This window comes from Austrofundulus limnaeus, unplaced genomic scaffold, assembly GCF_001266775.1.
Source record: "Austrofundulus limnaeus strain Quisiro unplaced genomic scaffold, Austrofundulus_limnaeus-1.0 Scaffold944, whole genome shotgun sequence".
In the NCBI taxonomy this organism is placed as follows: domain Eukaryota; kingdom Metazoa; phylum Chordata; class Actinopteri; order Cyprinodontiformes; family Rivulidae; genus Austrofundulus; species Austrofundulus limnaeus.
In genome coordinates, this window is record NW_013953346.1 from 30,771 (window position 1) to 44,498 (window position 13,728).

General features: G+C 37.4%; 1 protein-coding gene across 5 annotated transcripts in view; it reads left to right on the forward strand.

Annotated features, from left to right (window-relative positions):
* The window catches only part of kcnq5a (potassium voltage-gated channel, KQT-like subfamily, member 5a), a 44,219-nt gene that overhangs the window by 25,677 nt on the left and 4,814 nt on the right, over nucleotides 1-13,728 (forward strand). For 3 of the 5 annotated variants that reach the window (XM_014029707.1, XM_014029708.1, XM_014029706.1), the window contains 5 exons: nucleotides 5,788-6,029; nucleotides 8,370-8,478; nucleotides 12,174-12,305; nucleotides 12,608-12,724; nucleotides 13,524-13,650. In XM_014029707.1, coding sequence (XP_013885161.1) covers nucleotides 5,788-6,029; nucleotides 8,370-8,478; nucleotides 12,174-12,305; nucleotides 12,608-12,724; nucleotides 13,524-13,650 — 727 coding nt within the window. The remainder of the gene's footprint in view (nucleotides 1-5,787; nucleotides 6,030-8,369; nucleotides 8,479-12,173; nucleotides 12,306-12,607; nucleotides 12,725-13,523; nucleotides 13,651-13,728) is intronic. The other 2 variants (XM_014029711.1, XM_014029709.1) reach the window with 1 other exon arrangement.

The window sequence follows — 13,728 nt, forward strand, 5'->3', positions numbered from 1 at the left end:
GTGTGTGTGTGTGTGTGTGTGTGTGTGTGTGTGTGTGTGTGTGTGTGTGTGTGTGTGCATATTCACACTCACGTGCCTTCAAAGACTGAAGTCTGTACCATGCCTGTACCCTTACACTCTTTTTCCATTGAGATGGTATTTATATTACTCATCAAACACACAGTTTAGGAGAGACAGACTGAAGATGAAAAAAGACTGAGGGGGATGAGAGCAGTGGGATATTGGAGAGACGGCGAGAAAAACTAGGGGAAAATGACAAAAGGAGATTTGTGAGTTTAATTATTCTAGTATAGTTTTTACAGTGCAGCGCCGCTTTGTCAACATTTGTGGTCCTCATGTGGAAGCAGTAGCTTCTGGGTCGTTTAAATTTAACACAGCCACACGCATACAAAAAAAAAAATACAATTGTTTGCGCTCTCAGACAAACACATAAACAAATGTGCTTCTATTTTTTAAGTCAATGGTATTTAATTAGGTTTTGTTGCTTAAACTACAACTTGCATTCCCCAGAAATCCTCCTGTCTAGAAGGCTTATTTCATTATGTTTTCTTTTGTTAGAAACTGCTGTTGCAAGCCAAGTCCAATTTGCACTTGTTAAATCATAATTACTCCAACTTTTATGACCCAGTTTCTTTTCTTTGTGTGTCTCTTTACCAAGGGAGCTCTGTGTTGTTAGCGGTTTTACAGACTGTCGACTCTCGGCAGCTCGGCGGCGGTAGGTGCCGTTGTAAAAAAACGACTTGTGATTTTTTTGCTTAAACAGACTTGTAAACACCAACAGTAGTAAACATTTGGCGCACCACAAAGTGCTGCAGCGGATGCCACGCTGAGTGGCAGCGAGCTGTGTGCCTGCAGTGAAAAGCAGCATGAAATTGGGGATAACAGGGTTTAGTCTTTAGTTTATGGGTGCAGACAGGTGGGGTATGTTGGGTTGGTTTGTGCTTTGTGGTGCAGTTGAAGTTTTAATGCCACCACTGTGATGTGGAAAACTGTGAGAGAGAAGAAGGGACTAATAAACAACGTGAGCAGAGATTGCATAAAATTCATTTGACTCAATATCACCAAGTACATTTTGTGATTAAACAGCTCGGCTTTTCAAGAAGAAATGCATAATGACTGCTGCCTTTTGTGTCAGAGTGTTGAACTAAGCTCTGTTTATGTTGAGAAATGGGAAACGTTGTAGCAACTTTCAGCAAATCTTGAGCACAATGTTTTGCACAATCTCATGCGAGTCAAAAATATATATTGTAAAAAAATCTTAATTACTTCCACACTAAGTTTGAGCTCAGTATCTCTAAAAATGACCAAGTTATAGCCATTCTTGTGTTTGCTAATAACCTTTTGCTGTAGCAGCCATTGGATTGTAGATTAACTCCAAAAGTTAATCAGTTGTAGATTCATATCCAGTAACTATTTCCTGAAAGTTTTATTAAAATGTATCCAGTGGTTCATGAGATATTTTGCTAACAGATAAACATGGTTTACCCCAAGACTGTTAAAAATATCTTACTTAAAGATTAGCACCTACAATATGTCTTGTGAATGACTCTCAGCTACCACCAAACCAAATTCTATCCCAATTTCTGTAGAATTAACCGAATTATACTCATTTTTGTGTTTTTTAAGTTATGTTGGCTGTCACTGCCATCTTCTTTTGGGTAGGTTCCAAAAGTTAATCAGTTGTAGACTTAAATCCATTAATTATTTCCTGAAAGTTTTATAAAATTTTATGTTTTGATTCTTGAGATATTTTGTTAACAGACAGGATTAAATACAAATAAAAAAAATAATCTTTGACAATTTTTAAGCCTTCAGACTATGTGTCGGTGAGTGATCAGTCTCAGCTACTACCTCACCAAATGTTAGATAAACGTCTGCAAATTTGACTTAGGCCTGTTTGACATGGGCAAAAATTTTTAAAACTCTGTAGCTTGTTCATTATGTGAAATTAATTTTTAAAACACCGCTAAATTAACAGCATTCATAACAAGCTAAACTAGCAATTGTGTCACATTACAACCTGTTTTCCAGCTCTTTCTTTGGTAGACACACGTAGTCGAGAAATTTAGTCAAGAAGTGACAGAAACCTGAGCTCAGGTGGGTTCGCCTTCGTCTCCTGACGTGTTCCCTGCCCCTCTGAGAGTGTTGCCAGTTTATCAGTGTTGACAGCAGAGATTTCATCCACCCTTAGCTCCACTCCTCTTTACCTCTTTTAATCTATTTCCTCCTGTTCCCTATTTCTATTCCTTCCTGTTTCTTAGTAAGAGTCTAACTAATGGGAGTCTCTTCAAAAAGTATTCTCGGATGTATAGGAGGTACCTGCAGTAGCATCCTCTCTGCCCTGGCCTCAGCCCGTTATCATCACTTATAGCATGGAGTAAAACAATAAGACAATCTCCTTTCTTTTTACCAAACCCCACCCCCTTAGTTATTCCCATCCTGGACACGGTTTTGGCTGAGACTGCTCCTGCTGCCTGCTGCCTGTTGAATGCAAACAAGATCCTGTTTTTTTTTTTTAACAAGTCAAAGGGGAATTTAATGAAAACTGGGCGTAAAATATCATTATTAAACAGGAAGGCTTTTGAAATCAGATTTTATATCCTAAACTCCTATTCTTCTGGAGGGGTAAAAGGCTCATTAGCAGGACACTTTGTCATCATCACTCTATGTTTTAAAAGAAAATAAACCTATGGGAAATGTTCAGAGTAATATTTTACCATGTGCAATTTTAATTCCCCTTTATTGTACATGTTTTTTTATTGTTTGTATGGGCCTCATGTTAATATCTTTTACATGGAAAGCACTGACCAGAATCCAGTCTTATTTCACCCAGCATGGACTGGCTGCTATATCTGTCGTAAATACTGGATCACAACTATACGAACGAAAGATGGGCTCGGTCTGACAACATGAAAGCAGAATGATTCATGTTGCTGGACTCTACCTGAACCTGTTGTCTAATAACACAGGTTAGGATCCCATTATAGGTCATAAAGCATCAAGTGGGGGTCCTTAGATCATCCCCCAATATCAAGTTACATTTTAAAATAATTGATTTTGGCATATTCTTGTTATACTGTATATGTCACACAATTTAAAATGAAAGCCATCAGTTATAAAAGAATTATATTGTGAATGTTAAGACAGTTGCATTTATATCCTTGTTTAGTAGGGTTATTATTGATATTTGTATATTTATCGTGGGTAAAATGGGGGTCACAAAACTTTGTTGCTATCCGTTTTATAGCTAAAGTTTGGGAACCACTGCAACAACATGTAATTTGCATATCTTTGACTTTTGCATGCTCCCTGCATGGCTACTGCCCTGATCTTTTTGTTTGAAGCCATCACGAAGGGAAAGAGCTCATCCACCTCAGTTAAAGAAATCCTCTTTATCTTAGTTTTGATTTTAGTCAGGTGTTGTAACTAAACACTGGTGAACATTTTGAGGTCATAAATAGGAAACAGTTCTATTGGTTTGCAGCAATTGTGACAGTCGCAGGCATTCTTTCTGTTCACAGAGAATAAAAACAGTAAAAATCAGGTCTGAAAGTGATTTGAAAAAGAAGTAAATTAAGGGCATTTTAATGGGTTTGAATCTGCATCTGTCTTTCTTGGACTGCTGCACTGCATGCTGGTCTTTGTGCTCATTTCTAGTCATCTACTGCAATGAGTCTGTATTTTTTCTTTTCCCATTTGCACTCACGGATGACCCTAAGGTGGAAAAACTTATCGTTTTAATTTCATTTTATAAAGTTGCTGATATTATTGTCTATTCATTTAAATACTGGGTGAGTGACACCAAGATTTATAATCACGACTAAATAGTGTAGTTATAATCAGAGGTGTATACAGTACTTGAAAAAGATAACTAAGTAAAAGTAACTCAATTAAAAATTACTTTGGTAAAAATGAATTTCATTGATAAGAAAAGTACTTAAAAGGGGGTATTATGTATTATTCAATTCTATACCACAATCAAGTAACTATGTTATTCAGTTGAAATGAAAATGCTGTGCACATTGAAATTGGCCTCTATCTCTTTAAGACCCTCCTGCTGTTTCCAACTCTCCCACTTTATCTCATCTTCACAACGATGCTTCGGGGGAGGGGTGATGCATGGGGCGGGAGCTCGGCCACAGACTGAGTTTAGGGGAGGAGCTTTGTGTAAATAGGCAGTGCTTTGTACCAGCAAGTGTTTAGGCAGCCCCTCGTGGCTACCACAGGAGATTCAAGGATTTTTCAAACATGCATAAACAAGTCAAAACAACACCCTGGGTTAAGGCTGCACAATATATCGAAGATTTATCGTTATCGTGATAACAGTCTGCGCAATATGCATATCGCAAAAAACTGCATAAACTGCAATAAATGGTAGGCTCAAAAGTTTGCCTTTATGAGTTTTGTCACTCAGATGGAAGCATAAAGCATTTCACCAATCAAATAGAGCCCTTCCTTTATTTGGCCAATTGGATGGATCTCTTCATTTTTCTAAAAAAAACAAACATCATGAATGGAAATGATTAGTAATGAATGTTTTTTTTTTTTTGCTCTGAACCCAGAACTGAAAGACATCAACACTACATACTTATGTATTTGTTCATTTATCGCAAGTCATATCGTCATTGCAATATTAAGCACTGATATCACACATCGCAAGTTTTCCTAATATCGTGCAGCGCTACGTTTTGATGAGGGAGCGACATTATAACATGATATAAAGCACAAAAACGTCAATTTTGCATAATACCCCCCTTTAAGCGTCATAAAACTGCTCAGAATAATCAGAAAAGTAAACGTGCTTTCATGCACACTCTTAAGAAATCAAGTATAGTTTTCCCTTAACAAAGATATGTCAACGGTTTCACAAAACCGAGTGAAATAAACTGCTTTACTCAGCTCAGTTTAGTGAAACCATGTTGACATAACTTGGTTAAATGAATAAAACCCTTCATTTTTAGAGTGCATAAACAACTCCCTTAATGAGTTCTGGTCATGTTTAAATTTAAATGAAGTTTAATATTTTACAGTAAAGAAGTGCAAGTGTTATTTTTACGTTTTGAATATAATGAAATAAGTTACAATTTAGAAATAAATCACTTTGTAAAATACATATCCTCAAAAAAATGACTTGTACTTCATTATCATACACCTCTGGTTGTAATACAAAGACTTAGACACAAAGCAGAAAAGTATTACATTTTATTTGCAAAATATGATGAAGATTTTTTTTTGTTGTTGAAACAGCGTGCAAAGAACTCAAACGTTTGAAATGGTAGCTTGAGGAGGGAGATATAAAAACAAACTGTGCAATGGAGACTATCATGTGGTTTTAGGAAGCTTCGTTTTAATAATGGGATCGTTTGTTTAATGTCAGCTTTAAATAAAAGATGTGATAATGTGATGATTTGTTAATGTTCCGTGCTTCGCTTATCACCTTTAAAAATCTCATTAGGTTTGGTCTGAGCATTGGCTACACTATCAGCTGATCAGGTGAGATTAGTTTTGGTGGCTTGGCAGTCAGTCCAGCTCAGAGTTTTGGACAGATGTGGTTCAGTCTAAAGGAAAAGACGGCCTTTGTCTGCACTCTGAACTCTTTCTTGCTTTCTGAAGGAAAATGCTTGTTGACAGCATCCCTTTTATTTTCTGTTCCTTTCTCCTTGTGCCCCTCTGATCCCCAACCACTAGAAAGCGTACTCTTTCTCTGTCACCTTTGTTCTATAACTCATTTTCTCCATCACTCCCTTTCCTCTCTTCCCCGGTCTACTTTTTTTGTTCCGTCCTCAGTCAGAAATTGAGCTTTAAGGAGCGGGTCCGGATGGCGAGTCCTCGAGGTCAGAGCATGAAGAGCAGGCAGACGTCCGTCAGTGAGCGCCAGCGCTGCTCCCCTGGCAATGAGGTGGTGGGCAGCAGCGAGCTGATAAGTGGGAGCCCCGCCAAAGTGCAGAAGAGCTGGAGCTTCAACGACCGGACCCGGTTTAGGCCATCGCTAAGGCTGAAGAGCCAGACCCGCACTGCTGCTCTGGATGGTGAGCAGTTCCTCACACAACCAAAATTTCTTAGTTTCCAAAATGGTATAACACAAAAATCTATTTTAAAAATAGTTTTTGAATCATAGACATACATATTAGACTAAGGCTACGTTCACACTGCAGGTCTGCTCATAGATTTTTTTTTTGGCACCTCCATCAAACTCCAGTGTGAACGCTCCATGGAAAGACATGATGTCACATTCAGCTCGCTGTTTGTTTACAAAGTTAGCTAAACATGCCACTTTTAGCATGTCGAATCTGAAGTTGCTGTTCATTCAGAACTGATTAAATAATTATTCGACATGCTTATTTAGTTTAGTGTTTACATCCGAACGTGCCTCTGACCGTGGTGAGGAATTTTATTTCTGGAAGGAAATGCTGGAAGTAAAGTGTGAAACTTTAGGATCGATACGGTTTGCGACCAAAGTTGGACGTTTTTATCCTATGTTTCTGCGGATTCCTGGTCAACCAGGACATGGACAATGAAAAGAAAAAAAGACAAAACACCTGGGCATCTGTTAGCTGTAGACGTGTGGAGCTACAGATTTAAACAGCGTGACTCGAGGTTAGTTCACCACCCCCACCTCACTAATGAACAAGTCAAATGTAATGCATCATGTGCGTTCCTGCAGTCACTTTGAAAAACATCAGATGCGTATTTGATTCAGTACCACATGCTGAAAATGCCTGGGTCGGATTTGTAAAAAATCTGATTTGTCACGTTCAGACCGTCATAAAAAAATCAGAAATAGGTCGTGTGGGGCAAAAAAAATCTGATTTGGGTTGCATTTCCCTGCAGTGTGAACGTAGCCTAATAGACAAAGTGCGCTGCCTTTTGTTGTTGGGAGTTAGAGCCAGCAGGACTCAGTTTACAGGAGCTGCCATGTTGGATTAAAACCAGAATTTGCACACCAGAGAGGTTTAGGTCCCACCTCCTCCACATACAATCATGTTACCACATAAGCTTTATTTTAAAAGTTAAACTAATTATAGCTTAACTTATTAGAAGAATAATTGTTTAAATAAGGTGAAAACCTTATTAATAACAAGAATAAACACTTGAAAAGTGTCCCATTTGTTTACACAGAGGGGGCGGGACATAAAACCTGTCCTGTTTTGGCTTGAACTTCTGGGTTCCGGTTCAGGATCTACTTTTTATTTATCATCGATGTGGTTTGAAAAATTCTTCTAAGTTTTCTTCCATTTTGGCTTAGATTTTGATGGCTTTTATAGTGTAATGTATAGTGTGTTGTTTTTCAAATAAACATGTTTTTACATGATAATGTGACCCAGATCTTAAAGACAGAAACTGGCAGAAATATTCCTAAGACTTGCATTTTTATGTAAACATTTTTACATTTTCAGGGCCATTACACTTTGTAAAGTGCAAACATGTGGGACTGAGCTGTTTTAATGTATTGACTTTAGATTTCTTACAGGAAAAATTGTCTTATTTCTGATCCATCTGGACTGGATATTAATAATTTATGGAATAAGAAAAAATACCAGAGTGGTTCAGTCTTTTTTTCTTATTAAAGCAGCTAAAACAGTGAGTTCAATGCAAATTTCCCCTAAAGGACAATGAAGCGTATCAAATTGTATTGTTTTGTGTCACATTTTTAAAGAGACTTCTCTAAACGTTGTTAATATTTATTATCCTCCCTGCAATCTCAACATTGTTCTCAGTATAATAAATATTACACACCTGTTTAATGTTTTTTTGAACCCAGTAAGATATATTACATGATGGAAAAATCTCTCAGCAGACCTCAAGTCATAAATTTTTATGGGTTTTTTTTTTCTTTTCAATTTCTGCTTCAGCAATTTTTTTATTTATTTTATTTTTTGCTCTTTGATAAAAAGCATAAATTTCTTTTGAACTAAGAGATCATATATGCCAAAGCACTTATTCCTTACAACTTCCAATAAATTCTACAAGGAAAACAACTGACTGCTGTTTTTTCCGCATATCTTTTAGTTTTAATAGTTTGATCTAATTTTTGTAACCATTTAAATGAACTATAGCTTTACTGAGTGCCATTTGGTCTTACCTTCCAATTTCATTATCATTAAAAATATTAAGGTTATAGATACGTTATACCCTCTTCTATCATCTTAAAATAGCTAAGTTAACAAAAAAAAAACAATTCCAGGAGTTTTCATCCAAACAGGACATAAATTTTCACATCCTAACAGCCAAAACTGTATCAGCTTAAAACATTCTTGAAATTTCCTGTAAAGATTCATGCGGAAGAAAGAGTTTTATAAGTCTTAAGACTGGAAACTATTTTTCACGGGCCTGCGCTGATTGATGAAACGATGTTCTGTCTCATGCAGTGGACGGAGGCATGACCACGGATGACTCCTTTGATGAGAAAGGCTGCCATTGTGACGTGACGGTGGAGGATCTTTCAGCTCCGCTAAAGGCTGTCATCAGAGCCGTCAGGTAATAATTCTTATTAACGCCGTTAAACTTTTTTTTTCTGATTGTTTCAATATGTGGCTTTTTAGAACAGAGAAAAGATTGATTTTTAATTATTGTATTTCATTGATTTTAGCAGTGATATTGACAGTAACTGTCGTTTGTCACTGATCTGATCAAACCGTGTCTTCATTTATGAACTGATTGTTTATTGGTTGCGTTAGTTCTATTTGTTTGCAATTATACGTATATACGAGCTCAATATTTCATAGTTTTTACGACTAATATCTATTGGCCATTAAACTGCATAACATAACTCATCTACTATTTCAGTTATTTATTACATGATTGAAAAGCATGTTTATTCATGAGGGTTATTAAACAGAAAGATAGAAATTTTTACCAAATCTTCTACTCTTAACATGCTACAAGCACCCGATGAGCAAGTGTTTACCCAACTAGTGCTTCTTTTCATCTTCTTCAAAGTTTTACTGGAAAAAAATTGTGTTTGATCTCCTCATTAGAAGAGTATTTCTACATAAAAGGTTAAAGTTTTTCAGAGGGATTGACTAGTTTTTAATGTCAAAGATAATCCAAATATCCAGCACTATACAAAAGTTTTAAACTACATCCTTTTTTTAAAAATTTGCATCCATGAAACCAGATTTTCTTGTCTTCCTATAAAGTGGTATTGATCTGGGTCTCCAGATTTTCTCAAAGTATTTAAAGGTTTTTGTGTGTATTGGCTGCTTTTTTTATTTTTTTATTTTTTCACCTGACCATGACAGTGCAGGACACTGTGGTTGTGTGTGCGGGAGTGGGTGGGAGTTAAAGCCCCACATCCTTACTGCACAGACTCCGGTTCCAAAAATCCAACATGGCAGCCCTTCAGATCTTTCCAGCTTTCAGTTTGAACAACAAGATTACACTTTTTCCATTTTCTAAACAATGCCGTTGATACAGAGGTATCAAAAGTTGTTGTTTTTGGATGAGATGTGTAAATGCAGCAAATATGTATTTATTTATTTATTTATTTATTTATTTATTTATTTATTTACTTTCCACATTGAGAACAAGGCTCAAAAGTTTATTAAAAAGTCTGAATTTTTTGGAAGCAAAATACAAAAAAATGAGGGGTGACTTACATTTTTTTGCCCATTATTATAGCAAAGAGGTCTAAGAACGGACAACAGTGGCCGGCAGCAGGAGTACTTGGAGCTCCCACTGAAGAGATCCTACAGAAAATCTCACTTCATACTTTGATAGAAAGGTGTCAACACATTTCCTCTGTGCACCTGCAAAATGTTCAAGGTGCTTGTTCCCCATGTACCTACACTCAGAGTGCCAGAACTGAGCCCCAAATCAAAAACAAAACACAGCATAGTCTGGTAAACCTTTACTTAAGATGCGTGTGAATTTGGCAGATGTAGCAAACGAAACTGAAACAACAACAAGTTGTTGGTTTGACAGTGAATGATTTGAATTTGAATTCAAGCAGCACTTATGAACGCTTCACAATCTCCTTCTCTTTAAAAAAGCGATACACAAATGTACACTCTGTGCCATCTATCCTCAACTCAGCAGGCCTGCTCCATGGACAGCCAGAGCCTGGTGCTTTCCCAGGGTTTCAGGTTCAGGACTGGGCGCCCCCCTCATCTGTCAGAACTGTTGTTGCAGAGAGTCGACTGTCGTGATTGTTTTACACTGTGAACAAAACAGACAAGCAGGGACCATCAGGGAATCTAAACGAACTAAGAACACAGATATCCTTACTTGTATCAATATTATGCACCAGCGGTGTCTTAACTCTAATAAATACAGCAAGGTAGAAAATTACACTTGAGTCGTTCATTTTGATAGTTTAGAAATTTACACTAGAACAAAAAGTCATTGGTCACATTCAATTCTTCATAAAGTATTTCAGATTAGACATTTTCTGTATTAAACTCTAAAAAGTGATGAGTAGTTTGGTCTCTTTGGAATCATTTTTTGTTTTCTACTGCTATCTACTGGTAGATACTCACAGTTGCACCCGTATCTCCTGTCATCTCCTTAATGTTTTGCTGTTGTGTTTTTCATCGGTATTTACAGGTGCTGGTCATAAAATTAAAATATCATGAAAAAGTAGATTTATTTCAGTAATTCCATTTAAAAAGTGAAACTTGTATATTATATTCATACATTACATACAAACTCATATAMTTCAAATGTTTATTTCGTTTAATTTTGATGATTAGAAATGACAACAAATGAAAATCTCAAATTCAGCATATCAGAAAATTAGAATATTACTGAAGACCAATAAAAACAAAGGATTTATAGAAATGTTGGCCAACTGAAAAGTATGAACATGAAAAGTATGAGCATGTACAGCACTCAGTATTTAGTTGGGGCTCCTTTGGCCTGTATTACTGCAGCAATGCGGCGTGGCATGGAGTCGATCAGTCTGTGGCACTGCTCAGGTGTTATGATAGCCCAGGTTGCTCTAATAGTGGCTTTTAGCTCTTCTGAATTGTTGGGTCTGGTGTATTGCATCTTCTTCTTCACAATACCCCATAGATTTTCTATGGGGTTAAGGTCAGGAGAGTTTGCTGGCCAATTAAGAACAGGGATACCATGGTCCTTCAACCAGGTACTGGTAGCTTTGGCACTGTGTGCAGGTGCCAAGTCCTGTTGGAAAATGAAATCTGCATCTCCAAAAAGTTGGTCAGCAGCAGGAAGCATGAAGTGCTCTAAAACTTCCTGGTATGTGGCTGCGTTGACCCTGGACCTCAGAAAACACAATGGACCAACACCAGCAGATGACATGGCACCCCAAACCATCACTGACTGTGGAAACTTTACACTGGACTTCAAGCAACGTGGATGAAGTGCCTCTCTTCTTTTCCTCCAGACTCTGGGACCTTGATTTCCAAAGGAAATGCAAAATTTACTTTCATCAGAGAACATGACTTTGGACCACTCACCAGCAGTCCAGTCCTGTTTCTCTGTAGCCCAGGCAAGACGCTTCTGACGCTGTCTGTGGTTCAAGAGTGGCTTGACACAAGGAATGCGACAGCAGAAACCCATGTCTTTCATACGTCTGTGTGTGGTGGTTCTTGAAGCACTCACTCCAGCTGCAGTCCACTCTTTGTGAATCTCCCCCACATTTTTGAATGGGTTTTGTTTCACAATCCTCTCCAGGGTGCGGTTATCTCTCTTGCTTGTACATTTTTTTCGACCACATCTTTTCCTTCCCTTCGCCTCTCTATTAATGTGCTTGGACACAGAGCTCTGTGAACAGCCAGCCTCTTTAGCGATGACCTTTTGTGTCTTGCCCTCCTTGTGCAAGGTGTCGATGGTCGTCTTTTGGAAAACTGTCAAGTCAGCAGTCTTCCCCATGATTGTGTAGCCTATAGAACTAGACTGAAAGACCATTTAAAGGCCTTTGCAGGTAGTTTGAGTTAATTAGCTGATTAGAGTGTGGTACCAGGTGCCATCCATTTTGAACCTTTTCACAAGATTCTAATTTTCTGATATGCTGAATTTGAGATTTTCATTTGTTGTCATTTGTAATCATCAAAATTAAACGAAATGAACATTTGAAATATATGAGTTTGTATGTAATGTATGAATATAATATACAAGTTTCACTTTTTAAATGGAATTACTGAAATAAATCTACTTTTTCATGATATTCTAATTTTATGACCAGCACCTGTATATATATATTTGCACAGGATTATGAAATTCCATGTGGCGAAGAAGAAGTTCAAGGAGACGTTGCGCCCGTACGATGTGAAGGACGTCATTGAGCAGTACTCAGCAGGACACCTGGACATGCTCTGTCGCATCAAAAGCCTTCAAACCAGGTCAGGAAATTCTGGACGTGGCACAAAAACATGCATATTATTCACTGTACATTTTTATATCAGTAACATATCAGAGTATCTGCTTTACAGGTTCTTATTATTTACATAGTTAAGGATAAATGTGACATTTTCTGCTTACTGTGGAAGTTTTTTCTAAAATATTTTTAAACAAGAATTTCTGCAGATGGTTTTTTATGTATGATCACTTCAAGGAAACTTAATTTGAAAATTTTTCTTTCTGTTGTAATGTTAGAATTTTGGCAGAGCACATGTATGTGTACATGTCTTTTTTTTTCTCCCAGACTGGACACTGTTGTGGGCCCCCCTCCAAGGCCATTTAGGGGCCGGGTCAAGAACTTTTCCTCTCCTTCTCTGCCTTCATATTACAGCCATGCTCAAAGGAAACAATCGCCAGCTGGGTTAGACCTGCCTTGCTCTGATGTTTTGTTTTGTTTTTGCCAGCTGCACGCGTTAACACGTTTGTTCAAATAAAAGTAAAAACATCTTTGCTTGGAATTAACCATTCTTTGTGTGCATTTAATACCAGTCGTTTCCTTTTAAAATGAATTCTCTCGTTTAATTTTGTATTTTATATGTATAAATAACGAAATGCCTCATGTTAATAAGTGCTTCAGTAATTTGATATTTTTCATTGGTTTTTATTAAAACTTGTTAATTTTAGAGGCTTGGTTGAAATAACTTGATTGAAGAAGACTGGTTTTCTTTATTGCACAATACTAGGCACTAGTAGAGCCTTGGTGTGTCTAAGCCTTTTGTTTTGTTTTAACTGGTTATTCATGTTTCTGCCCAGCACCTGTGTGAGTGGGGAAAAGGCCAGTGTGGAATTTCATTTATAGTTTTGGTTTTCATTAAAGTTCTTGTGAAGGCACCGGCTTGTTAGTGTGGTTTACTCATAAGGAATGTGTTTATATTTTCCCGTAAAAACAGAATTAGTGACGGCTAACCTGCTCTCAGTAAGGCGAGCTCTGATTTGCTAATTTCAGTGGGGTGATGATGCAACACCTTTATTGCAATGCTGGAGTCAAGTGTGATGCATCCTAATGTTGTTTTTATTTACCGTTATTTTACCAGGCAAATCCCATGTTTTAGGTTTGTTCTCTGACTGGATCATTTGAACTGATGGCATGCACGCCAACTTATGTTACAACAGCGTCACTCTAATTAAATAACATGTATGTTTGTGTTTTTGTGTATCAGGGTGGATCAGATTTTGGGGAAGGGACAGATTCCTGTGGATAAGAAGCCAAGAGACAAACTGCACCCAGACGGAGATTCACTGGAGGGCATGAGCATGCTGGGGCGAGTGTGTAAAGTGGAAAGACAGGTATGTTTATAGTGGGTATAAAAAATACAATTAAAAAGTTTCCAATGGGAAAAGTTTCCAAACAGAATTATTTCATAT